Here is a 26,678-nt window from a genome sequence, read left to right as displayed (position 1 = left end):
CTTTTTATTTCTTTGAAATCAAATTCCCAGCCGGGTGCAGTGGCTCACACCTGTAATCCCAGCACTTTGGGAGGTCAAGGTTGGCAGATTACCTGAGCTCAGAAGTTTGAGACCAACCTGGACAACATAGTGAAACCCCATCTCTACTAAAAATACAAAACTTAGCGAGGTGTGGTGGCACGTGCCTGTAATCTCAACTACTTGCAAGGCTGAGGCAGGAGAATGGCTTGAACCTGAGGTTGCAGTAAGCTGAGATTGCACCACTGCACTCCAGCCTGGGTGACAGAGCAAAACTCCATCTCAAAAATAGTAAAATAAAATAAAATAAACTCCCTACACACAAGTAATCTACTTGCAAATGATATGATCTTATATATATCTATATATAAAACTCTAAGGAATCCACACCAAAACAAGTATTAGAGCTGAGAAAGGAGGTCAGCGAGGTTGCGGAATACAATGCCAATGTACAAAAACCTATTGTATTTCCATACACTAGCAATGAGCAGTCCAAAGATGAAATGAAGAAAACGATTTCATTTACAATACTATCAAAAACAAACAGGCCTGGCGCAATGGCTCACACCTGTAATCCCAGCACTTTGGGAGGCCAAGGCAGGTTGGTCACCTGAGGTCAGGAGTTCGAGACCAGCCTGGCTAACATGGCGAAATCCCGTCTCTACTAAAAATACAAAAATTAGCCGGGCGCACTGGCGCATGCCTGTAGTCCCAGCTACTTGGGAGGCTGAGGCAGGAGAATCACTTGAACCCGGGAAGCAGAGGTTGCAGTGAGCCAAGATCCTGCCACTGCACTCCAGCTTGGGTGACAGAGTGAGACTCCATCTCAAAAACAAAAACAAAAACAAACAAACAAAATTCCCGCAGACAGAAGCTATCATACAATTATTCCTGGAGAAAGTTATCCTCATGTCACCAAAACTGGATATTCCACAGCCCCAGTTCAAGCCTTCCCATTGAAGCAAACACCTCTTAAGAACTCCTCAACCTCTCTCAGCTTCCCCTGCTCCTTGTCCCATCCCTGCATGGGTTTTGACAACATGACCAGGTCTTGCCTCCTATTCTGGGGCTTCCCTGCTGTGGCACCCACACCCCAGCACATGCCATCTGGAAGTGCAGGGGAGTTAAAATCCCATGGGGACAGGAGCTGATAGAGGAATCCTTCCTCCTTTCTTTTCTCTGAAGGGCTGTCCAACAAAGACTTAGTTTCTTCAGCGTCTAAGGACACTGTCACACAGATGGGGTAATGCCCGCCCTCTGTGGAGACCAGTACAATCAGGCATCGTACGCTGACTCTCCTTCTTTCCCTGCTTTACTGCCCTTGGTTCCCATTCCTGATGCCTGGGATTTGATTCTCTACTGCATAATAAATATAAACCCAATGAAAGGCTCCCATCTAAGAAGAGCGAGAAAGCTAATTCTCCATCTCAGAAAAGACTCTCCACAACTCAGCTCCTGTTTCTCCCTTCTGGTAAATCTCTTTGCAGTCTCCAAGTGCAAAAGGAAGCCTGTACCTTAGGTACCTGGAGGGCCAACCCTCTTCTCCTGTACTCAGAACCAATGCTAGCTTTGGATCGACCCAGATCTATTGATCTCTCTGCCCAAATAAGAGTTTATATCTTTACTAAATCATCCCTTCGGGAACAATGCCTAGATTCTGTGTCCCACATGACCTGGTCTTGGGTAAGCCCAGGTCATCTATTAGCAAGCAAAAATCAATGCAGGCAGAGAGGGGAAAACAGGCAAACTCCTGCTGAGATACCAGAAAGGCCACCCACGGCTGTCTGCAGCATTCCTGGATCTCCATATTAGTATTTCTCCCTAGAACACACACAAATTGAAATCAAATAAATACTCCAATTGTGAGCCAGGTGGGTACGGTGGCTCACGCCTGTAATCCTAGCACTTCGGGAGGCTGAGACAGGCATATCACTTGAGGTCAGGAGTTTGAGACCAGCCTGGGCAACATGGTGAAACCCTGTGTCTACTAAAAATACAAAAAATTAGCCAGGCGTGGTGGTACACACCTGTAATTCCAACTACTTGGGAAACTGAGGCACAAGAATTACTTGAACCCAGGAGGCAGAGGTTGCAGTGAGCCAAGATTATGCCACTGCACTGCAGCCCGGGCAACAGAATGAGACTCCATTGCAAAAAAAAAAAAAAAAAAAAAGAAAGAAAAGAGAGAAAAAAAGAAAAGAAATACTCCAATTATGAGCATGGGTACCCTAAGAGACACAATGACCTTATCAGTTCACCCCCTTGGGTAGCATAAAGATGATGTTGGTACTACTCTTTTATCAGCCTGAACAAGCCCCAGATATTTCTGGCCTCTACCCTCTTTGCTGCCCTTCAAAGCCCCAGAGCTCTTGGCATCTCTGCTCACTCACACATGCCTTTGATACTAACTCACCACCTGGTCCAGAAAGAAAAGGCACCAGCCCAGCCCTCATCTTCTCTCTGAGTTGCCAGCAAAGCGAATTTCCTTCTTACTCTCAGTTCCTTTGTCATCCAAGCAGAGATTAGAAAGGAGTTTTCTTTCTTGTCCTTCCTTCTTGCTCATTCACTATGACAACTGTAAATGGCATCTCAAAGATGCCATCTGCCTCCAGCCTGTGCCATGCTCTCTGCACAGATGGGACCCAGATCCAATTATAGGGGTGTCAGATATTTCATCCCAGGGAGCAGTTTAACAAAGTTTGGTTGCTTTTCCCTCCAGGTGCCTACAAATTAGTTGGAAAGACTCCTTTATAAATGAATCAGATATTCAACATCTACATTAATGCTGCCCTTTGAATGGAGACTATATGCCCTCATTCCAATAGTGCTGATAACTGAAAACATTTCTGGAAGTCTTCTTTGGAGCTGTCCCAGAGCTCTTTCATTCCCTGCTCACTACTAACTGAATGGCTATCAAATGCCAAGCATCCTGCCACTCCAGGCACTGGGCTGTGACGATGTTATCTGCTGACTATGTAGGGAAAAAGTACTCTTAAAAGTCGTGTATCTGTTAATGGTAGTTGAAGGGATGGTTACAGGTGAGATATGCTGGTAGGGCAGAGACAGTGAATGGCCCAACGGCAGAACACTGGGAAACACTGAAACTCGGGGGTACCAGAGGAAAAAGGCAATGCAGAAGAGAGGCAGGAGGCTGGCAGAGTGACTGATGTCTAGGAAGGAAAGGAAGAACTTGAAAGAGTGTCTCTCAGCCTTCCAAGGCCAGGCACAGTAGCTGACACCTGTAATCTCAGCACTTTGAGAGGCCGAGGCGGGAAGATTACTTGAGGCCAGGAATTCGAGACCAGCCTGGCCAACATGGCGAAAACACATCTCTACTAAAAATATAGAAATTAGCCAGGTGTGGTGGTGCACACCTGTAATCCCAGCTACTCGGGAGGCCGAGGCACGAGAATCGCTTGAATCTGGGAGGCGGAGGTTGCAGTGAGCTGAGAGTGTGCCACTGCACTCCAGCCTGGGTGATACAACAAGACTCTGTCCCTAAAAATTAAAAATAAAAATAATTTGTTTAAGAAAATTATCATCCTTCCTTCCCACCAGTCCCCCACAGCCTCCTCATTCCCTAGCCAAGAAGGGTCTGGAGCAGTTCAAGGCAGTGGGCGCAAGCTCCATCTCCCTCTCTCCTCTCACATGGCCCTTCTCCCCGATGGACTGCCCACAACATCAGGATTAGATGTGAGGTTTGATTTTGGGTAGAGGTGGGAAGAGCAGGCCCGTGTCCTGTCTAGTTGTAGAAAACAGAGACCCCTCTGGCTTAAAAGAAGGAGGCCCACATAGCATCCAGCTGAACCCTCATTGGATTTGGGGAAAGAAAGCCTCAGTGGGTGATGAAGTAAGTGCCTTTGTTTTGCTTTACTCTGTGTGTGTGTGTGTGTGTGTGTGTCTGTGTGTGTGTGTGTATACACATACATATATATATAATGTTATGTATATATAGATAGGTATAGATATATATAATGTTACATATTTTGATATTTTGTTAGCATCTAGTATTTCTGTATGTGGTACTTATTACATTAACTAAATATGTAAGTCATTATATAATGACTACCTCTCCTGAATGTAACTTTACAATGGCAAAGACCATGTTTCTCTCTCTATCCTCAGGTCCTAGTATAGTGCCTTAAATATAGATATTAAAAAATATGTATTATTTGGTTGACTAGTTGAATGGATGGATAAATGATCCACAATGCTAAATGTTGTGGAAAGGTTGAGAAGGATGAGAGCTGAAACTGGAACATGAAGTTGGCAGTTAGGTGGTCATCAGTGACCTTGGTGAGATGCTACAGTGAAGTGGGGGTGTTCGATACCTGGTTTCCCCCCAGTAGGCTGAGAAGAGCATAGGAGGGGAGGGAACAAGACAGTGAGCCCAGACTACTCTTTCAGAAGTCCCACTGTGCAAGGACAGGGGTTGGTCTAGTGTACTCCCTTGGTTTACAATTTTATATCCTTTTTCTATATTTCTGGAAACAGCAAAAGGTCATACAGAATAAATCCAGGTGACCCAAACAGATGGTCAACCGAGCTCAGTATCATTTCTAGTCAAAACAGCATCCGATTTCAAAAGGAATGTAACTGATCTTCTAATACGGCTCATAAACTGCCTTCCAAGGCAAACACATGATGATAATGGCAGCACCACAGAAATCAGGGTATGGCTTCCCACAGTGGCTACTTGAATAAATGTATGTTTGGCTATAAAAGTTTTAATGTGTTTCCTTTCTTTCTTTGAAGTCTTAGATTCACATAAAATAAGTAGAAGTAGCATGGCTTAGAGTACGTTAGTGTAAAATATATTGCACACTTTGGGATGATTTTTGGTGGCACACAAATACTTTTTTTTTTTTTTTTTGGAGACGGAGTCTTGCACTGTCACCTAGGATGGAGTGCAGTGGCGTGTTCTCAGCTCACTACAACCTCTGCCTCCTGAGTTCAAGCAATCCTCTGGCCTCAGCCTCCCAAGTAACTGGGACTACAGGCACGTGCCACCACACCCAGCTAATTTTTGTATCTTTAGTAGAGGCAGGATCTCACCGTGTTGGCCAGGCTGGTCTCAAACTCCTAACCTCAGGTGATCCACCCCCCTCGGCCTCCCAAAGTGCAGGGATTACAGGCGTGAGCCACCGCGCCCGGCCAGGAATACATTTTTATCTGTTCGCTATGTATCGGTTTTTGTGTATATCAGAAAAATACACCTACTTCATCAGACTCATGAGATCACATATATCGTCCTTAATAAATTTGAATTATAAGTCTAAGGTTATGTTGTTTAAGGAAACATTCTAAGTAAATAATACTCTTATTATAGCAAACATTGTGTCAGGGTGGTATACAAATAATTCAAGCTTGGAAGACACTGACGTAGGAGAAAGAATGTGGGCTTTCTGGGCTTACAGGCCTCAGTTCAAATCCTGGCTCTCCCATTTGCTAATTATTCAGTGACCAGTAAAAGTCACTTAACCTTTATGAGTCTCAGATTACTCATCTCTGAAATGAAAATAACAAAGCTGACTTCAAAAGGGTTTTAAGAGGATGAAATGAAATCGAGCATTCAGGTCCCTGGTTGAGCCCTGGGTATGTACATTCATGCTCAGCCAGCAGGAGCTATAATGCTTGATGGTCCAAACCTCATTCACATATTCCAATACATCTGACCATGTGGCTATTTATGGAAATGTATCCATTTATTCCGGCTGACCTTTCTGTTCCATCTGAAATGTGTATGGCTGCAAGTGAGCACCCAGTGGCCGGAGAAGAGGGTCACCAGCCAAACAGAAGGGACAGAGGCTAACAGTGTCCTGCAGGCATCTGAGCAGTGCCCAGAGCAGTTTAGGGGCACAGAAAGGATCCCAGCGATAAACAGCCTCTGTTCCAGCAGAGATGTTACCCTTCAGAGAGCGTGGAGTGAGTGAGCGTCAGCCTTATAATCATTAACCCAGATTCTAAACATGAAAAGCCAAATGGCCTGTGCAGAATGGAAGCCAGGGAAAGTCTTATCAAGAATGAATCAGTCTCTTTGATCTTGAGGTAAACTGACTCATTAACATCAAGCTTCCACCTGGGGTTTTTCCAGACACTAAAGTGATTGCCTAATTCCCAGCTGTCTGGAGTTTCCAGTCCAAACTGGCCTTGCAGGGGGTGGGAAAAAAGAGTCCCACCATCTTGATAGAGCTCACAGCTCATTAAAAGCACATACAGATTTGTGCTACTAATCCAAAAGACTAGTCAAAAATATTTCTAAAGGTAATTAAAAACAACCCAGGTAAAGATAAATTATTCTACCCAGTTTGGAACTAAACATAGAAGTCCAGGAAGATAAACAGTGAAAACAGGACAGAGGTAGGAGGCATTCAGAGAGAAGCATTAAAGTAGAAAAAGATGAGAGGGGAAGCCAAAAGTGAATATTAAGAAAGGGAAATATAAAATACACACAGGCAGGAGGATGGCTTGAGGCTAGCAGTTTGAGACCAACCTGGGCAACATAGTGAGACCCCCGTCTCTATAAAAAAAATTTTTTTAAACTTAGCCACGCATGGTGGGTCATGTCTGTGGTCCCAGCTGCTTGGGAGGCTGAGGCAGAAGGATAGCTTGAGCCCAGGAGTTTGTGGCTGTGGTTAGCTGTAATTACTGCACTTCAACCCGGGTGACAGAGTGAGACTCCATCTCCAACAACAACAACAACAAATACACAGAGACAGTTGGGATGAGGGGAGTGAAGAAATAGGTAAAAAGTGAAAAAACAGGGAAAAGAAAAAAGAAGAGGGGTAGCTGAGGAAGAGCCATGGTAATCAGCAACTCTTACTACATTTCCAGAAGCCTCTCCTACCTACCCACCCAGAGATCATCTGCACTGCACCATGAATTAATCATCATGTAAATCATCTCCTTTATCTGCGGAAATTGAATTTAGCTGCCAATCCTGATTGAGGGCATAAAGGCCTCCTCACAGAAAGATCACAGCTCTCAGGGAAAATGCCTTTTCTTTCCTTAAATCAAAGCTCGCATAAACCCATGGAAACAGCTGCAGCTGGAGCCACAGACTTTGTGAAAGGTAGCAGGCTGAGGATGGTAATTATAATTAGCAGTTACATAACATGTTTGTTCTTCAAAGTGCTCTACAAGCATCAGCTAATTAATAGCTTACTATGCCCCATGCAGATCCACTGGTTTTTCATGCGGTGACTAATTCTTATACCCCCATTGACTGCTGAATGGTGGAGGCAAAGCAGCTTGAGCAATGAAGCAAATGGCTGAGGCTCAGAAGCTATACCCAGCTCTTACCAAGTGACTCCAGCAGTTGCTCTGTGTCGGGAATACTTCCCCAAAACGTTGAATTCAGCATTCCAGGAGGCAACTACCTCACTTCCTCCAAATAACTGTTGGAGGTGCTTTTGCAAATGCCATGATAGGTTGGAGCGACCATCAGTCTAGTCCAGCGTGGCATTAGCTCCAATTATTAAGACTGGAACCCTAGAGTCTTTGGTATCAGTTACACGTTTAACCTTGCTCCTCTGTGCAGGCTGGGCAAGGCAATGAGACCTCCCTAAGAGAAGACTGCATTATATCTCTGGGTTCTCATCCAGCTCTACCCTTCTTTGTTTTTCCAATGGCAGTCTCTGGCCTACATCCTCTTGAATTCTGATGGAGATAACCAAATGTAGGAATTGCATGGCACACACAGGGCCTCAACGGCAGAGCTGAGCTTTCCATCTATTCCAAGAATGCTTTACTCAAGGATTTCAGAGATCCAGGAACACCTTGTTACTTGTAAAACATTATGTGTGTATGTGTATGTGCATATCTTTGGGGAAAAGGTCTGTTTCCCCTGTTTCACTGTAAATTCCAAGAGGGTCATGCCGACAAAGTACCTGACATATAGTGCATGCTAAATAGATATCTATTGAGTGAATGGACAGATTTCCTCAAATTCCCATCCCCAACATAATTATGAACCATTGCCTATGGACAAATAATCCTCAGGGGCCTACATGTCTTGTTTGCTCTGGCTAGACTTTCCAATGGAAAATATTGGTGAGCAAGACCACAATTCTGCTGCTAGTCAAAGCAGAGATCCAGATCAAAGCTCCTGGAGATTTCACTCTTCAGAGACCTGTCTTCAGAGCCAAGCAAGTCAACAGCCAGAAATATATTCCCAGGGACTGTGTGACAACCATTTGTCATACCTTCTGATCAACCATCCCAAATGGTAAGAATCATTGCCTTTTCTCACCGTGTCCCTCGGAGGCAGAGGTGTGAAATGAATCATGTAGAAGCACACGCTTCTGATTCATGAGAAGAGCTTCACGTGAGGCTAACAACTTTAGGAAAAAGACTAACCATGTGCATGGTGTTTTCAGTTTTCTAAAATGTGCCCCACAGATTATCTTATTTGATTCCTTTTCAACACTCTTTGAAGTAAGAAAAACAGATTTTATTTCCTTCTTTTATAGATGAGGAAACTGAGGCTCAGAATGCCTCACCTAATGACACACGGCTAATATATGGCATTGATAGAATATGAACTGAAGTCTCAAAACTCCTTTTTTTATTGAGACAGAGTCTCACTCTATTCCCCAGGCTAGAGTGCAGGGATGTGATCTTGGCTCACAACTGTCTCCTGGGTTCAAACAATTCTCCTGCGTCAGCCACCCGAGCAGTGGGGGCTACAGGTGTGCACCGCCACACCTGGCAAATTTTTAATTTTTTGTAGAGATGAGGTCTCACTATGTCTTCCAGACTGGTCTTGAACTCCAGGGGTCAAGCAATCCTCCTGCCTTGGCCTCTCAAAGTGCTGGGATTACAGGTGTGAGCCACTGCACCCAGCTAATTTTTGTATTTTTAGTAGACATGGGGTTTTGCCATGTTGGCCAGGCTGGTCTTGAACTCCTGACCTCAAGTGATCTACCTGCCTCAGCCTCCCAAACTGCAGAGATTACAGGCGTGAGCCACTGCACCAGGCCTCAAAACTCGTTTTCACCAGCAATTCCACTTCTGTGTATATATCCAAAAGAATTGAAAACAGGGTCTCAAAGAGATATTTGTACACACATTTCAAGCATTATTCATCATAGCCGAAAGATGGAACATACCCAAGTGTCCATCAACAGATGAATGGATAAACAAAATGTGGGATACTCATATAATGGACTATTAGCCTTAAGAAGAAAGGAAATGTTGACACATGTTACAACATGGATGTATCTTAAAGACATTATGCTTAGTGAAATAAGCCAGTCTCAAATGGACAAGTACCATATGAGATACCTACAGTAGTCAAATTCACAAGAGACAGAAAGTAGAAGGGTGACATTCCAGGGGCTGTGGGGAGGGGCAAATGGGGAGTTGTTGTTTAATGGGTATAACGTTTCAGTTTTGCAAGATGAAAAAGTTCTGGAGATTGGTTGTGCAACAACATGAGTATATGTAAACAAACACTACTGAACTGCACACTTAAAAATAGTTCAGATGGTGTCTTCATCAGTTTCATGTTGCTATAAAGGAATACCTGAGACCAGGTAATTTATAAAGAAAGAGGTTTATCTGGCTCATGGTTCTGCAGGCTGTACAGGAAGCATGGCACCAGCATCTGCTTCTGGTGAGGGCCTTGGGAAGTTGATGATCATGGCAGAAGGTGAAGAGGGAGCAGGCATGTCAAACGGCAAGAGAGGGAGCCAAAGAGAGAGAAGAAGGTGCCAGGCTCCTTTTAACAGCGAGCTCTCATGTGAACTAAGAGCAAGAATTCATCACCAAGGGGAGGACACAAAGCCATTCCTGAGTGATCTGGCCCCATGACCCAAACACTTCCCACCAGGCCCCACCTCCAACACTGAAGACCACATTTTGGCATGAGATATGGAGGAGACAAACATCCAAACTATATTAGATGGTAAGCCAGGCATGGTGGCTCACACCTGTAATCCCAGAACTTTGGGAGGCCTAAGCAGGCAGATTGCTTGAGGCCTGGAGTTCGAGACCAGCCTGGGCAACGTGATGAAACCCTGTCTCTACTTAAAATACAAAAATTAGCCAGACATGGTGGCAGACACCTGTAATCCCAGGTACTCGGGAGGCTGAGGCACGAGAATCACTTGATCACTGTAACCCGGGAGGCGGAGGCTGCAGTGAGCTGAGATCGCGCCAGTGCACTCCAGCCTGGGTGACAAAGCAAGACTCCATTTCAAAAAAAAAGAAATGAAACTATATTAGATGATAAATTTTATGTTTTATGTGTGTTAACACAATAAACATTTAAAAACTATTTTTCATCGTAACACCTTTTCTCTGAAAAATGGTCAACAGGTGTTAAGTTAGGAGTGTGCCCCTCTGAGAAAATGGTTCATGGAGAAAAACGTCTCAGCCGGTCAGCAGAGGGGACAGGAATCACAGTGATTTAAGGTGAGTCTCAAAAGATGGATGCATAACATTTTCCATCCAACTTATTTTTCCAATCCACCCTCTAAATCTTCAAGATTTAGCTGACAAATCTAAAGCCAGGTGCACAACCAGGTAAAGAGCAGAGCTGGATGCAGTATGTGGAGTGAAGCAGCAATCAGACAGTTTTAGGCCCTCGGCTCCCACTGGCTGTTTTGTTCCTGGGTAGCAGGAGCCCAGAAGAACAGAATCTGTACCTGTGCATGTTAAAGTGCTTTCTCTCCAGGTGCCTTTCTCTGTGCAAACAGAAGTGATCTTTCCTCCAGGGCTCTCAAAGCCCTCTTGACAGACATAGCGAGCCACACCGCCCAGCCTGGAGCTGTGATTTCCTACCAAGATAGCGTGCCGCATTTCTGGAGGGTTGCCACAGTTGATCTCTGCAATGGGAACCAACACAGCACTGGTTATAAGCCCTGACTTCCAACCCTACAATTCATATCTTTAAAATAAATATTTAATAGCGATAGAGGCCACTCAAACAGGAAAAGAGAAAACACTAACCCCATCAAATAATCCAATATAAGTAAGTCTGAATTTAATAAAATTTCTAAACATGCACACATAGAGAATAGTCAAATTATGAGATTACTTACTTATAAAGAATTCACTGATCTATGAAATAATATATCTTAGCATTCTTTTAAATATTACAGTTCTCTGGTACATTTGACTATGCATCTTCAGATCATCAACCCCAGAGTAGATGATAATGCAATTGTAGCAATTATTGCCAATTGATTGCTAAATAGAATATATTCAAAATCTCTGAACTTTTTAAAGCAAATTAATGGAGAAAGTATTTATCTCCCAAAGATTCAACTTATATGCACCTTTCAAAGAAAAAAATCAGTTGCACAGGAGGAGATAAACCTGGAATTATAAAATTGATATGAAATTTTTTTCCCTACAACTGACTACTAAAAGACAATTAAATATTTACAAAGAACTATCTAAAGGTAAAAGATTATGACATGACCATTCTAGAGCCAGTCGAACTACACTTCACTTAAGAGCCCAAGAAAGTCATTTTTAGATATTTCAGAATTTTTAAAAATCAACCCATGTATCTTTTCTGGGAAAAAAAAATTAAAAAGATGAATCAGAACAAATATCGTAAGAATAAGGGCAGCACACACAGGTTTTAGAAAAAACACCAAGAAACAATGAAATCAGCAAGATGTATGGATGTCTCCATAATCACTTAAATGTGACTGTAGAGCTTGACATAACTATTAGTAAAGGATTCTAGAACTAAATGTTGAACAATGTAAAATAATAATAAAAATAAAATTTTACATTATTTCAATAAAACCAGAGCAGTGAGTTGAAGGGAGGAAGTAAAGTGTACTAATGTTTCATATCACATGATAGTGCTCATGGATACAACATTATTCAAGAAAGTATAATAAATATAAAATAAGATGGCTGTAATAATTTCAAATGTCACCAATAGTCTCAGTTATACCTAAACACAGAAAGAAAAAAAAAATCTGTTATTCTATAGTAAGAGAAAAAAAAAAAGAAAACAAGGCATTCATTCTGATTTGTGATTTTCTCCCCAATCTGTAGAAAGTCAAGAAAATTAAGCCCTCCTGACATCCAGCCTTTTTAAACAGAAGTCCTTTTATTGAGATAACAGCATTCAAACTAGAGAAAATCATATAATCTGTTCCCATATCCCCACCAGCCATCCTTGCTCTTAGAAATAGATGGCTTCTTTTAAATGAGCCTCTGATACAGAATGTGTGGATTTAATGGAATTGCACTCTTTTCCATTCCATTGTGGATGCTTGGTCTGTTGCAGGACCCCAGAGTTATTTCTAGGAGGGAGGTTTCCCAGAGCAGGATCTCATCTAATTTCCAACCCTGTCTACCTCTCATGTCCCAGGTTTGCCCACAGAGCTTTGGTTCCCTTTTCATGCATATTCACCAGACACAAGACTCTTTGGCCCTCATCATGTTTTCCCAGCATCAAACCTTTAGATGTATTTAATGGCCCAAGACATTCCAAGAATGAATATATTTGTGTGCACACAAGCAACCAACCAAAGAGATGGTTAATGTTTCATAAGACTGCCTAGTCACATTGTTGACATCTGAAACATCTTCTAATTTAAGACAGAGTTCAGTTACAGCAGGAAGTAGAGGGGCCATCGCTAAGGAGGTTGGAGGTATAGGTTCGTGTACACTGAAGGTGGAAGGTTAAAGTGCTCAGTGGAGAAGTCTGGGAGGGAACCCAGCGCAAGTCATTGGGTTAGGGGAGAAGCACAAACACAAAAGGGATAAAAGTACAAAAGATAACTAGATTGGCTTCCATCTTGGATGTGACCAAGAATAATGGAAGGCATGATGACTTTGGTTGGGACTGCAAGATTTTTTTAAAAAATTAATACCAAATATTACCCAATTGATAAGAAATCAATAACTTGTTATCTAAGGATTAAGGCTCAAAGGCTCAGGTGGATGACCCATTAGGAAGCAGCTTGGACCTGTGGCTCTGTGAGTTCCCCATTAACAGAGCTATTCAAGTTGGACAGTCCCTCAGCAAGAGACATTTAGAGAGGATTCCAGCATGGCTTGGATTAAACGCATGGTTGTAACAGCTACACATCTGAATCCCCTGGGAAGCTTTAGAAAAACGCACGTACTGGAGTCCCACACCCACCCGGAGATAACTCTTCTGATTCAGTAGTACTGAATTGGGTTCTTGGTATCCAAATTTCTACAAAGCTCCAAATTTGATTTTGGTGCACACCCTCAGCTGAGAATCTGAATGAAATCCTGGCTACCATTTGTCATCATATGCATTCCAACAGATCCTAAATATAAAGCATTACTATTCACAATACCCATCCATGTTAAGGGTTATTTTCCCCACTGTACAGGCGAAGACAGCTCAAAATGATTGAATGATACGTTCAAAGTTACACAGGCAATTATGGGATGGCCAGGAGTTGAAGGCATGTCAGTTGTATTCTTTTCCCTACACCCACAGCTTCTCGAAAGTTGGCTGGGCATGGTGGCTCACACCTGTAATCCCAGCACTTTGGGAGGCTGAGGCAGGCAGATCACTTGAGACCAGGAGTTTGAGACCAGCCTGGCCAACATGGCAAAACCTCATCTCTACCAAAAATACAAAAATTACCCAGGCGTGGTGGCATGTGTGCCTGTAATCTCAGCTACTCAGGAGACTGAGGCACAAGAATCAGTTGAACCCAGGAGGCAGAGGTTGCAGTGAGCTGAGATCGTGCTACTGCACTCCAGCCTGGCCAACAGAGTGAGACTCCATCTCAAAAAGAAAAAGAAAAATGTTGTTCCAACTCTGCCCAGGCTGGAGTGCAGTGGCGCCATCACAGTTCACCGCAGCCTTGACCTCCGGGGCTCAAGAAATCCTCCCACCTCAGCCTCCCAAGGAGTTGGGACCACAGGCATGTACCACCATGCCCAGCTAATTTTTCAGTTTTTTGTAGAGACAGGGTCTCTCTATATTGCCCAGGCTGGTCTCGTACTCTCAGACCCAAGCGATCTTACCGGCCTCAGCTTCAAAAAACGTTTTTTTGTTTGTTTTTTGTTTTTGTTTTTGTTTGTTTGTTTGTTTGTTTTGAGACAGTCTCACTCTGTTGCCCAGGCTGGAGTGCAGTGGCATGATCCCAGCTCATTGCAACCTCTGCCTCCCGAATTCAAGTGATTCTCATGCCTCAACCTCCCAAGTAGCTGGGACTACAGGCATGCGCCACCACGCCCAGCTAATTTTTTGTAGTTTTAGTAGAGATGGGGTTTCGCCATGTTGCCCAGGCTAGTCTTGAACTCCTGAGCTCAAGCGATCCACCTGCCTCAGCCTCCCAAAATACTAGGATTACAGGTATAAGCCACCATGCCCGGCCTACAGTTTTGTTTTTTTTTTTTTTAGATGAAGTCTCACTCTGTCACCCAGGCTGGAGTGCAGTGGTGCAATCTTAGTTCACTGCAACCTCCGTCTCCTGGGTTCAAGCAATTATCCTGCCTCAGCCTCCTGAGTAGCTGGAATTACAGGTGCCTGCAACCATACCCAGCTAATTTAGTATTTTTAGAAGAGACAAGAGTTTCATCATGTTGGCCAGGTTAATCTCAAACTCCTGACCTCAAGTGATCCTCCCAGAAAAACTTTTTAAATAGAGTAGTAGTCAGAATGATTTGAACTCTCTGAAGAAATAACACATACATTAGGACCTGAAGGCTGGCAATGAGCAAGCCACGTTTGGGACCGAAGGAAGAATATTTCAATCAAATGAAAGCACCAATGCAAAGACCCTGAGGTAAGAAAGCTCTTGGTGGGTTCCAAAAAGGGAAAAGCAACCTGTGTGGCAGGAGCCTAGTTAGTGAGAGGGAGACCAGCATGAGATGAAGGTGGAGAAAAAAGCAGAGCCAAACCACACAGGGCCTTATAAATCTTGGGCTTTATTTTAAAAGCAGTGGAAGCTCTTGTTGGGTTTTAAGTATGGGAATGAAAAATCTGATTTAGGTTTTTAAAAGACCACTTCGGCTGTTAGGTAGAGAAAGGTTGGGAGAAGAATAGGAATAAAAAAAGAGACATCAGCCAGGGTCTACAGCAGTAGTTCAACCGAGAGATGGACTTCTCGGATGGACTTCAGAGGGGATGGAAATGGAAGGAAGAGATGGATTTGCGATGTATTCTGGAAGCAGAACTGAATGCTCGTGGTGATAGTTTGGATGTGAGGGTGAGAAGCGGGGTGGAATCAAGACTATTACCTAGAGACTATTACTTAGAGATACAGGAAGTATAGAGTATTATCTATTCTTTCTGCTGTTTCGGGATTCTTGTTTTGTTTTGAGACAGGGCCTTACTCCTGTCGCCAAGACTGGAGTGCAGTGGCACAATCACAGCTCACTGCAGCTTCGACCTCCTGGGCTCAAGTGCTCCTCCCAGCTCAACCTCCCAAGTAGCTGGGACCTCACACGTGCACCACCACATATGGCTAATTTTTGTATTTTTTGTACACATGGGGTTTCACCATGTTGCCCAGGCTGGCCTCAAACTCCTGGGCTCATGAAATCTGCCCACTTCGCCCTCCCAAAGTGCTGGGATTACAGGCGTGAGCCATCACTCAGCCGAGTATTATCTATTCTTATACAAGTATTATCTATACTGTTCATATGACCTTTATTTCATGCCTCGCAGATTTAGTGTCTTTTTATGAATACATATCTATCTTCCCAAATATATGGACAGTTCCTCAAGGACAGAGTTTTTGTCTTATAATTCTTGTACCTCCGCAAGGCCCACTTAAAAACATATGTTTTACACCGTTGTTCATTGATAGCTTGCTACTACTTTATCACAGTTCAAGATGCAATAAATGCTGCTGTGATATGCCACCAGCCCCTCAGGAAGAAACCAGACATCACTAGATCCTACATCCAAATAACAGGACAGACATTACTTCCATATTTATTATCCAACACAGGTAATTCACATGCACCAAACACCAAGTACATGAGAGCTGAGAAAAAGCCCCACAAAAACCAGTATCAATCTTGTGGCAGGAAATTATAAGGAAGTTATTCAGGCCTCAATAATTTTAATAATAATAGCATTCAGCCAGGCATGGTGGCTCACGCCTGTAATCCCAACACTTTCAGAGGCCAAGGCAGGAGGATTGCTTCAGCCCAGGAGTTCAAGACCAGCCTGGCAAACATGCTGAAACCCCATCTCTACTAAAAATATAAAAATCAGTCAGGGGTGGTGGCGCATGCTTGTAATCCCAGCTATCTGGGAGGCTGAGGAAGGAGGATCGCTCAAACCTGGGAGGCAGAGGTTACAGTGAGCCAAGATTGCACCACTGCACTCCAGCTTGGGCAATAGAGTGAGGCTCCATCTCAGAAATTAAAGAAGGATAGGAGAGGGGAGGGGAGGGGAGGGGAGAAGAGAGGGAAAGGAGAGGGAGAGGGAGAGGAGAGGGAGGAGAGAGGGAAAGGAGAAGGAAAGGAGAAGGAAGGAAAAGAAAGAAAAGGAAGGAAGGAAAGAAAAAGGAAGAAAAGAAAGAAAAGGGAAAGGAAAGGAAAAGAAAGGAAGAAGGGAGGAAGGAAGGAAGGAAGGAAGGAAGGAAGGAAGGAAGGAAGGAAGGAAGGAAGGAAGGGGAAGGAAGGAAGGGGAAGGAAGGAAAGAGAAGGAAGGAAAGAGAAGGAAGGAAGGAAAGGTAGGAAAGGAAAGGGAAGGGAAGGGAAGAAAGAGAGAGAAAGAGAGAGAATATAGTATTCATTGAAATACTCCCAAACACAAGGTAGTCTACTGGATACACACTACCTTATTTATTCCAACAGAAAATCCTACAAAGTAGCCAGGCGAGGTGGCTTATGCCTGTAATCCTAGCACTTTGGGAAGCTGAGGAGGGCGGATCACTCTGAGCTCAGGAATTCAAGATTAGCCTGGGCAACATGGCAAAACCCCATCTCTACAAAAAAATTTTAAAAATAAAAATAAAAATACAATAACTAGCCAGGCATTGGTGGCTCGTGCCTGTAGTCCCAGCTACTCGGGAGGCTGAGGTGGGAGAATCACTTGAGCCCAGGAGGTGGAAGCTGCAGTGAGCCAAGATCGCACTACTGCACTCCAACCTAAGTGACAGAGACCCTGTCCCGAAGAAACAAAACCAAAAAAGAAAATCCTCCAAGGTAGGTGGGGTTTTCTCATACAGTTTACAGATAGGAAGATGGAGGCCCTAAGAGCTTACGTCACATTCAAAGTCACACCACTCGTAAAAGAGCTGATATTCAAACTGTGGTTTGTGTGACCTCAAAGTCCAGGTCCAGTAAATCTGGGCAGCTTCACCACAACGGGCTCCACCTAGGCCCTGACCCGGTTCTTTAACCTTACAGGTTGGCTAAAACCTAAGGAGAAAAGGTTGCCTGAATAAGCATTTAAGTCAGTCTGGAAGGGTTCGATGACAACGCCTCCTGCCCAATCTTGTCTCCAAGAACTTTCCAAGAGCAAGAGAGCTGCTGGAAATAGATGTCTCTCTGCAGCTCTGTGACTCCCCGAAACCTTCTTGGGCCTGATGTTTAACCCTATGTATGACATTAGAGTCTGGCCTGGGGCTTGCCTAGAACATGACCCCGTCACAGATATTCCCAACTACTGCCACTTCTGCTCAGACCAAATGGCATCCAAGAAAGTAGGTAGTTCCTACTAAGAAACACTCAAAAATCAATCCAACAGAGGCCACAGTGGGAAATAAAAATATAATCCTATTTCATACATTAAAAGACCCCGAAACTCGTACTATCACAAGGAAATAAACATTTAAAAGCAGTTTATACTCCCAAAGAAGAAAAAATAAGCAGCACAAATTTGCATTGCATATGCATAGGGACATTCATTAAAGCACATGTTTCTCTGGCTAATTACGTTATTAAGTAACAACGTTTGCATCTGCATCAGAAATACAGTCAACTAATTATGAGCATGGCTGGGAATTTTCCCTTACTCTCCCATTGTCTGTGATTTTATTCAAATAATGAGCTTCAAAACAGGGCTCCCGGGGGAGTGGGGGAGAATGTGTTGTGCTGGTTTCAAGGGCCAAATTTATAATATAACTTATATCTCATATCTTGAAGATAAAAATGTTTATCCACAGAGCCAGCTTTCATATTCTACCAAGGAAATAGTCCAGAAGGAAATTTCTTTGATGAAAGGTACAGGCAACTTACGGCATCTAATCAACAACTGACTGTATCACAAATGTCACCCATATTGGCTGCTGTTTATTATACACATCAGCACAATAACATAGATTGATGACAGAAAGAATCTAGTAATATAAAGGCTCCATCTAAGACTGTTTAGAGATCAATAAATAACAAGCTGAGAAAGAAAAAAAGTGACCAAAAATGCCAATAAATTCAGGCAGACATTTTGCCACCTGCCAGGGGAATGAATGATGGACCCATTCCACTTACTGATACTGACCCCAAAATAAAATCTCCCCAGAAAAATAAGCAAGTGCTATATGTAAAGCTTTGCAAAAGAGCAGAAGCAAGTGCTAAAAACTGAAGAAAATCACATTCGAGTCAGTTTTCATCTTTACCCAACAATAACAGAAATAAGTCTCTAGCGTGCCTTGGAATCCGATCAGAAGGCTAGCACATCAACTGGAAATTAGTGGAATGTGGTAGGTTGTAAGGGCCTGAACAGTCCAGACAGATTAACACCAGGGTCTGCACAATGCTTACGTTCCAAATCAGATAATTCAGCGTGATACCTACAGTTTCTTCATTTGTTTCATCTGTGAAAGTGTTCTCTCCCCCACTAAATGGTAACCTCTTTCTGGGCTGTGCATATACCCTGTATTTTTAAATATCCTCTGCAGTCCTTTGAATTATAAACATTATTTTAAACATTAATCTTTGTGACGTTCCTATGTAAGTAACATGGTCTAAGGAATCTTCAACAAAGTTTCATGCATCTTGCAGCATGTCTGCATATAACCATGAATTTGACTGTTGAGGTTGGCCCCTCATTCCAGGATCCCTTGGGCACTAAATTACACATATCACTCATGATGGAGGTTGGAATCTAATGTCTCAATATCTAGCAAGTTGAACTTAGAAAATGTTATACAGCAGAAAGAACAAGGCTGGGCGCAGTAGCTCACTCCTATAATCCTAGTACTTTGGAAGGCCAAGGCATGAGGATCACTTGAGCCCAGCAGTTCAAGACCAGCCTGGGCAACATGTTAAGACACTGTTTCTTAAAAAAGAAAAAAAAAAGAAAAAAATTTATGTTAATTAGCCAAGCATGGTGACCCATGCCTGTAGTCCCAGCTACTTGGGAGACAGAGGCAGGAAGATCCCTTAGGCCCAAGAATTTGAGGGTGCACTGAGCCATGATTGCACCACCACACTCCATCCTGGGCAACACAACTGAGACCTCATGTCTGAAAAAAAAAAAAAACAAAGCCAGGGGCATTGCATTACCAGACTTCAAACTACACTACAAGTCTACAGTAACCAAAATAGCACGGTACTGGTACAAAAACAGACACATAGGCCAAGAGGCCAATGGAACAAAATAGAGAACCCAGAAATGAAGCCACATCTTCCACAAAAATGTCAACAATAACAAGCAATGGGGAAAGGACTCCCTGTGCAATAAATGGTGCTAGGCTAGCTGGCTGGCCATATGCAGAAGAATGAAACTGGACCCCTACTTTTCACCATATATAAAAATAAATTCAAGATGGATTAAAGACCTAAATATAAGACCACAAACTGTAAGAATGCTGGAAGAAAAACTACAAAACACCATTCTGGACATCAGCCTTGGGAAATAGTTTATTATTAAGTCCTCAATAGGAATTGGAACAAAAACAAAAGTTGACAAGTGGGACCTAATTAAACTAAGGAGCCTGTACGGCAAAACAAACTATCAACAGAGGAAATTTATAGCCTACAGAACGGGATAAAATATTCACAACCTGTGCATCTGACAAAGGTCTAATATCCAGAATCTATAAGGAACTTAAACAATTCAACAAGCAAACAACAAATAACTCCATTAAAAAGTGGGCAAAAGACATGAACAGACGTGTCTCAAAAGAAGACACACAAGCGATCAAGAAACATATGAAAAAATGCTCCACATCACTTATCATCAGAGAAATGCAAATCAAAACCACAATGAGATTCCATCTCACACCAGTCAGAATGGCTATCATTAAAAAGTCAAAAAACAACAGATGCTGGTAAGGCTACAGAGAAAAGGGAATGGTTATATGCTGTCGGTGGGAATGTAAATTCATTCAGTCACTGTGAGAAATCTCCAAAGTCCTTTCCAAAGAGCTTAAAACAGAACTACCATTCAACCCAGCAATCCCATTACTGGGTATATATCCAAAAGAAAATAAATCATTCAATCAAAAGGATGCATGTACTTGTATGTTAATCGCTGTACTATTCACAATAGCAAAGACATGGAATCAACCTAGATGCCCATCAATGGTGGATTGGATAAAGAAAATGTGGTACATGTACACCATGGAATACTACACAACCATAAAAAAAAATCATGTCCTTTGCAGCAACATAGGTTCAGCTGGAGGCCACTTCTAATATCCTAAGCATATTAAGGCAGGAACAGAAAATTCTAATATTCTAAGCATATTAATGCATGAACAGACAATCAAATACCACACGTTCTCTCATATAAGTGGGAGCTAAACATTGGGTATTCATTCACATAAAGATGGGAACAATAGACATGGGGGACAAATAGAGGGAGGAGAGAGGAAGGGGGTTGAAACACTAACTGTTGGGTACCATGCTCACTACATAGGTGACAGGATCATTCATATCCCAAATCTCAGCATCACGCAATATACCCTTGTAACAAACTTGCACATGTGCCCCCTGAATCTAAAATAAAAGTTGAAATTATTTAAAAAAAAAAAAATGTGGCCAGGCACCGTGGCTCACCCCTGTAATCCCAGCACTTTGGGAGGCCGAGGCAGAAGGATCACCTGAGGCCAGGAATTCGAGACCAGCCTGGCCAACATGGTGAAATCCCAGCTCTACTAAAAATACAAAAATTAGCCAGGTGTGGAGGCAGGCGCCTGTAATCCCAGCTACTTGGGAGGCTGAGGCAGGAGAATCACTTGAACCCAAGAGGCGGAGGTTGCAGTGAATCAAGTTTGTGCCATTGTACTCCAGCCTGGGCGACAAGAGCAAACTCTGTCTCAAAAAAGAAAAGAAAAAAAAAATGTTACTGCAAGCATAAAAGAAAAATGGGAGGGTTATAGTTTGCCATGAAGCACATTCTCAAGAGTAGTTTATTAACTGCTCTAATGAGCTCATTAGTACCCAAAAGTCTACTTGCTCTTAAGGCAACAGAAAGAAAAACAGATTACTTTTTGATGCATTTTGTATTCTAAATTCTTCCATGAACTTTAGCCTTGACTAACAATATATTTTCTTCAGATCGTATTCATAGAGAAAGCTCATTTGGAGGAAAAAGAAAATTTTCCTTTTCACATAACACTTATCATCAATAAATAGTGTCTAGTATGGAAACAACTGGAATCTAACCACTTCAGAAACTGCAGAGGAGGTGGTAGGGTGCATAAAAGCATGAATGCTAGGAGAAAAAAAGGGCTTAGGAGATCTCTTGTAAGGATCTTCCATTTGCAGAAGTGACAATAATGTTTGTCAATGCTTTGAGCTGCATATGAATATTTCTTTTTATCAAAAGATAACATTAAAACGCTTCATTCTAACGTTCTAGTTGTAAATAGAATGTCTGAATGGAAAACAAATAAATAAGGTAAAGTAAAAACTGAAGAACTTTAGACTTTCTCATTTTATAGTAAGAAGTTTCCGAAAGATCTTACATTTTTGATAAGGAGACCTGCCACTCCTCGCTAGAAAATGGCCCACTTGTTCATGACTGTGACATTGAGCCATACCTATTCTGCATTACGCACAAGGTCAAGGGCTTTATTCATTATCCCATTAAATATTCACAATAGCTCTAAGAGATGAACACCATTTTATTCCCTTCCACGAAAGGAAACTGGAGTTTAGAGAGGTTCAGAAGTGGTTGCACAACTAGTTAGTGGCTAAGACAAAACTTACACAGGTCTTTCTGAGCCAAAAGCTCATGCACCATCCCTACTATTAGCAGCCTTATAACCAATGTCATCACTCATTCAGCACACTCAAATTACTTCAACCATTTACAAATACGGAGACATATTTTAATGGCATTTACTTGGCAAAAGCGTAACCCAACAGAACTGCTGCATGCAATGGGTAAGTCAATGCAGTTTTAAAAAACGTGTTAAAAGATCAGTATATTGTGAGGTGCCAGAAAATGTATTTAATTGTTTTTAATTTTTATTTATTTATTTTTTAAAAGTTTTTAGAGACAGAGTCTTCCCCTGTTGCCCACGCTGGAGTACAGTGACATGATCACAGCTCACTGTAACCTTGAACTCCTGGGCTCAAGCGATCCTCCCACCTCAGCCTCCTGAGCAACTGGGACTACAGGTGCATGCCATCACGCCCAGACAATTTTTTATTTTTTTGCAGAGACAAGGTCTCACTATATTTTCCAGGCTGGTCTTGAACTCCTGGCCTCAAGCAATCTTCCTTTCCTGGCCTCCCAAAGTGCTAGGATTATAGGTGTAAGCCACCATGCCCAGTCCAGAAAATGTATTTCAAATGACCAAACATCCTATCACCCGGAACACAGATCCTATACACAAGGTAAATGTGCTCTCACTCACTCCTCCCTCAGCCATGGTGGCATCATTAGTCAATCACAGCATTCGTCTGTGCTAAGTCTGGATGTGGTCTCAGGATCCTTTTCACACCAGCCCTAAGACTCCACGGGCAGCCGTGTAACGAAGCTTATCTGCCACTCTTCATTTGAATGCACTAAATTGTGGTACAATTTATGTCCAAGCTTTTTCAAACTCTTTCCACTTTTGTAGAGATAAATCAGGCCCTACTAAGAAAAATCTCAAAAGACGAAGAGTTGACTCAGCAACAGTGAATACCCTTCTGGCCGGGTCCTAGACCACACTGTGCGTGAAGGTGTGTTTGTCTCGGCACCCCTCTCCTAGCGCCCTTCAGCTTTTTCATCATCACCTCCCATCTCCAGGGTACGCTGACTGGGGCTGCCTTCTAGAAAAGTGCGTTGGGCTCTCACCTTGGTGCATAAGCTCGTGACATACAGTAAGTGACTTCCTTATCCTGGTCCTTAAACTCCTCTGTGAAATGGGAACTAATGCCAATCTATTAACCTTACACATGTTAAAGTGCTGGCCATCTCTACAGAATCAGGCTCTGCTATTAATGGACTTTGGAAACCATGTCCCACCCTGTTGACCAACTCAAAGGAGAAATTCTGCTTCTGTAATCAGCCCACCATGCTGGGCCATCCACCCTATAAGGGCCATACACAGAGGTAATGGGGGAAATCAGGAGTCAGCCCCAAGGTCTCTGTTTCTGCTTTATCAAAGCCTAGAGATGTCATGCCAAGAGAGAAACAAGCATGAAGGCCTAGAAGACAAAGCAAGAAGATTCGGAACTGGGAAAGGACATAAAGCTTGGGGACAAAACAAAAAAGGGGGCAAGGGTTTCTACAAGGCTCACCCACACGATAAGCTGGGATGGCAGTTAAGGAGCCCATTGCACAATGACTGCCGTCATCTGCAGCGCCTCTTGAGGGGACCTCAAGGTGCTTCCACAGACCTTGAGTATGCCAGGCACTGTGCCAGGCACTGTGTTATGTCCTGGTGAGATCCTGCTAAAGAAGGCTGTATGGTCGCTGAGCTCCCCAATTTACAGTCCAGTAGGAGAGACTAATGAAAGCCATGAAATCAATCATAAATAATATACTTATTTACTAGGTACTAAGAAAGAGAATAATGACAGAGGTGACTTTTTTATTTTTTATTATTATTTTTTTTTTGAGACGGAGTCTTGCTCTGTCACCCAGGCTGCAGTTCAGTGGCGCAATCTCAGCTCACTGCAAGCTCCACCTCCCAGGTTCACACCATTCTCCTGCCTCAGTCTCCAGAGTAGCTGGGACTACAGGCGCCCGCCACCACGTCCAGCTAATTTTTTGTATTTTTAGTAGAGACGGGGCTTCACCATGTTAGCCAGGATGGTCTTGATCTCTTGACCTCGTGATCCACCAGCCTCGGCCTCCCAAAGTGCTGGGATTACAGACGTGAGCCACCACACCTGACCCCAGAGGTGACATTTAAACTGAAACTTGAAACATGAAAAGGAGCTTGATAAGCAGAAAGCAGAGAGGCTGCAGCAAGAGATGAATGGATAAAATGTGATCCGTCCATACAGTGGAATATTATTCAGCCTTAAAAATGAATCACATTCTGATACGTGCTGCAACATGAGTAAACCTTGAAAACATGCTAAGCAAAAGAAGCCAGACATAAAAAGACAAATATTATGATTCCACATAGATGAAGTGCATACAGTAGGCAAATTCCTAGTGACAGAAAGCAGATAGAGGTTACCAGAGTCTAGAAAAAGAGGGAATGAGGAGTTAGTGTTTAAAGGGTACAGTTTCCATTTGGGATGATGATAAAGTACTGGAAATGGATAGTGGTAATGGTTATACAACATTGTGAATGTACTTAGTGGCGCTAAATTGTTCACTTATATATGGTTAAATGGTAAATGTTATATTATGTATATTTTAACCCCCCCCCAAAAAAAAACTTTTTAAAGCAAAGAGACCAGGTACAATGCCTCATGCCTGTAATCCCAGCTACATGGGAGGCTGAAGCAGAAGGATCACGTGAGTCCAGAGTTCGAGGCTGCACTGAGCTATGATCATACCACTGCACTCCAGTCTGGGCAATAGAGCAAGACCCCATCTCTAAAAGATATACATTAAAAATTTTAAAAATAGGCCAGGTGCGGTGGCTTATGCCTATAATCCAACACTTTGGGAGGTTAAGGCATGAGGATCACTTGAGTCTAGGAGTTTGAGACCAGTCTGGGCAACATAGTGAGACTCTGCCTCTGTGAAAAATTAAAAAAAAAAAAAAATAGCTTGGCATGGTGGCACACACCTGTAGTCTAAGCTACTCCGGAGACTGAAGTGGGAAGATCACTTGAGCCCAGCAGTTCAAGACTGCAGCGGGCTGTGGTTGAACGACTGCACTCCAGCCTAGGTGACAGAGAAAGACCGTGTCTAAAAGAAAAACCAAAAAACAAAAAATACCCTTTTCCTCAGCAGCATCAAAGTTCATAATTTGCTAGTGTTTTTAGTGGAATTCCCAATTCCTGTGGCTTTATAACTTTGAGATAAAAATACAATGTCAGTTGGCACATGGCCCAGATTCTAGAGTCCCAAAGAAGACTGAAGGATAAATAAGAAGGGGTGTGTGAGCTCAGAAAGGAGCAGGCACAGCCGTGAGAAACCGAGGCCATGTGGTGACACGGGGGTGGAGGAGGAGGAAGGTGTCAGCGGGCAGAGGGAGCAGTTATTAGAGAAGGAAAAAAGAAGTGAAGATCTTTTAAATAACAGTTCTTTGGGAAAATGCAGCAAGCACTCTCCTCTACATTAACTTTCTACATTCTCAGTCTAATAATCCAGATGATTACTAATTTTCAAGGCAATCTAAATGATTTTATATGGAGTTTCCTATGTAAATCCTTAGAGGGTTCTTTGATAGGCATTACTGCATATTTTCATTTAAGTTCTGCATTTTAGTTGATCCACTGAAAGATCATCTAAGAACTAAAATATTATCTTTAGAAATTCTTAACCACTGAGGATGATAACTAACCATCAAAATACGTGTAGAACCTACACAGCAAGTCAGAATATCAAAATGATAAACTTAGCCATGCACATCACTGGCATTTCTTAACTATGCAATAAATTCAATGAAAATGGTGAGGGTTTCTCTTTTTACCAAAATGAAAACAAGTTTGTTTCTTTGTCTGATATGTGAAACATTCCGTCATGCTCACTTTGGCAGCACATATACTAAAATTGGAATGATACAGAGACTAGCATGATCCCTGTGCAAGTATGACATGCAAATGCATGAAGCATTCCATTAAAAAATTTATTTCAATACAGAAAGTATATAAAATATAAAAATCGGCTGGGCACAGTGGCTCACGCCTATAATCCCAGAACTTTGGGAGGCCAAGGTGGGTGGATCAGCTGAGGTCAGGAGTTTGAGACTAGCCTAGCCAACATACCAAAACCCCATCTCTACTAAAAATACAAAAAATTAGCTGGGCATGGTGGCAGACACCTATAATCCCAGCTACTTGGGAGGCTGATTCAGGGAGAATGGCTTGAACCCAGGAGGCAGAGGTTGCAGTGAGCTAGATCGCACCATTGCACTCCAGCCTGGGCAACAGAGTGACACTCCATCTCAAAAAAAAAAAAAAAAGTATATATATATGAAGTGTATATATACATAAAGTATATGTATATAAAAAGTGCATGTATATAAAAAGTATATGTATATAAAGTCCAGGATCCCCCACCCCCCCAGTGGAAATTATCACCATTAACATTTTGATGTATGGTGTTCTAAACATTTTTCTTTTTTTTTTTTTTTTTTTTTGAGACGGAGTCTCACGCTGTTACCCAGGCTGGAGTGCAGTGGCGCGATCTCGGCTCACTGCAAGCTCCACCTCCCGGGTTCCCGCCATTC

At 42.7% G+C, this 26,678-nt stretch overlaps 1 protein-coding gene and 1 non-coding gene across 14 annotated transcripts in view; one reads left to right on the top strand and one right to left on the bottom strand.

Annotated features, from left to right (window-relative positions):
• Window positions 1-26,678, bottom strand: part of SUSD1 (sushi domain containing 1) — a 136,158-nt gene that overhangs the window by 74,942 nt on the left and 34,538 nt on the right. For all 13 annotated transcript variants that reach the window (XR_013405649.1, XM_077968340.1, XM_028834985.2 and 10 more), the window contains one exon: window positions 10,668-10,847. Coding sequence is in view for 12 of the 13 variants with exons in the window: in XM_077968340.1 (XP_077824466.1) it covers window positions 10,668-10,847 (180 nt within the window). In the remaining variant the exon portion in view is untranslated. The remainder of the gene's footprint in view (window positions 1-10,667; window positions 10,848-26,678) is intronic.
• On the top strand, window positions 25,970-26,079 carry LOC114672879 (U6 spliceosomal RNA). Its single transcript, XR_003723414.1, has one exon. It is a non-coding gene; the product is annotated as a U6 spliceosomal RNA (small nuclear RNA).

This window comes from Macaca mulatta, chromosome 15 (assembly GCF_049350105.2).
Source record: "Macaca mulatta isolate MMU2019108-1 chromosome 15, T2T-MMU8v2.0, whole genome shotgun sequence".
Taxonomy (NCBI): domain Eukaryota; kingdom Metazoa; phylum Chordata; class Mammalia; order Primates; family Cercopithecidae; genus Macaca; species Macaca mulatta.
Note: the sequence above shows the minus strand (reverse complement) of the source record. Positions and strands in the feature narration are given on the sequence as shown.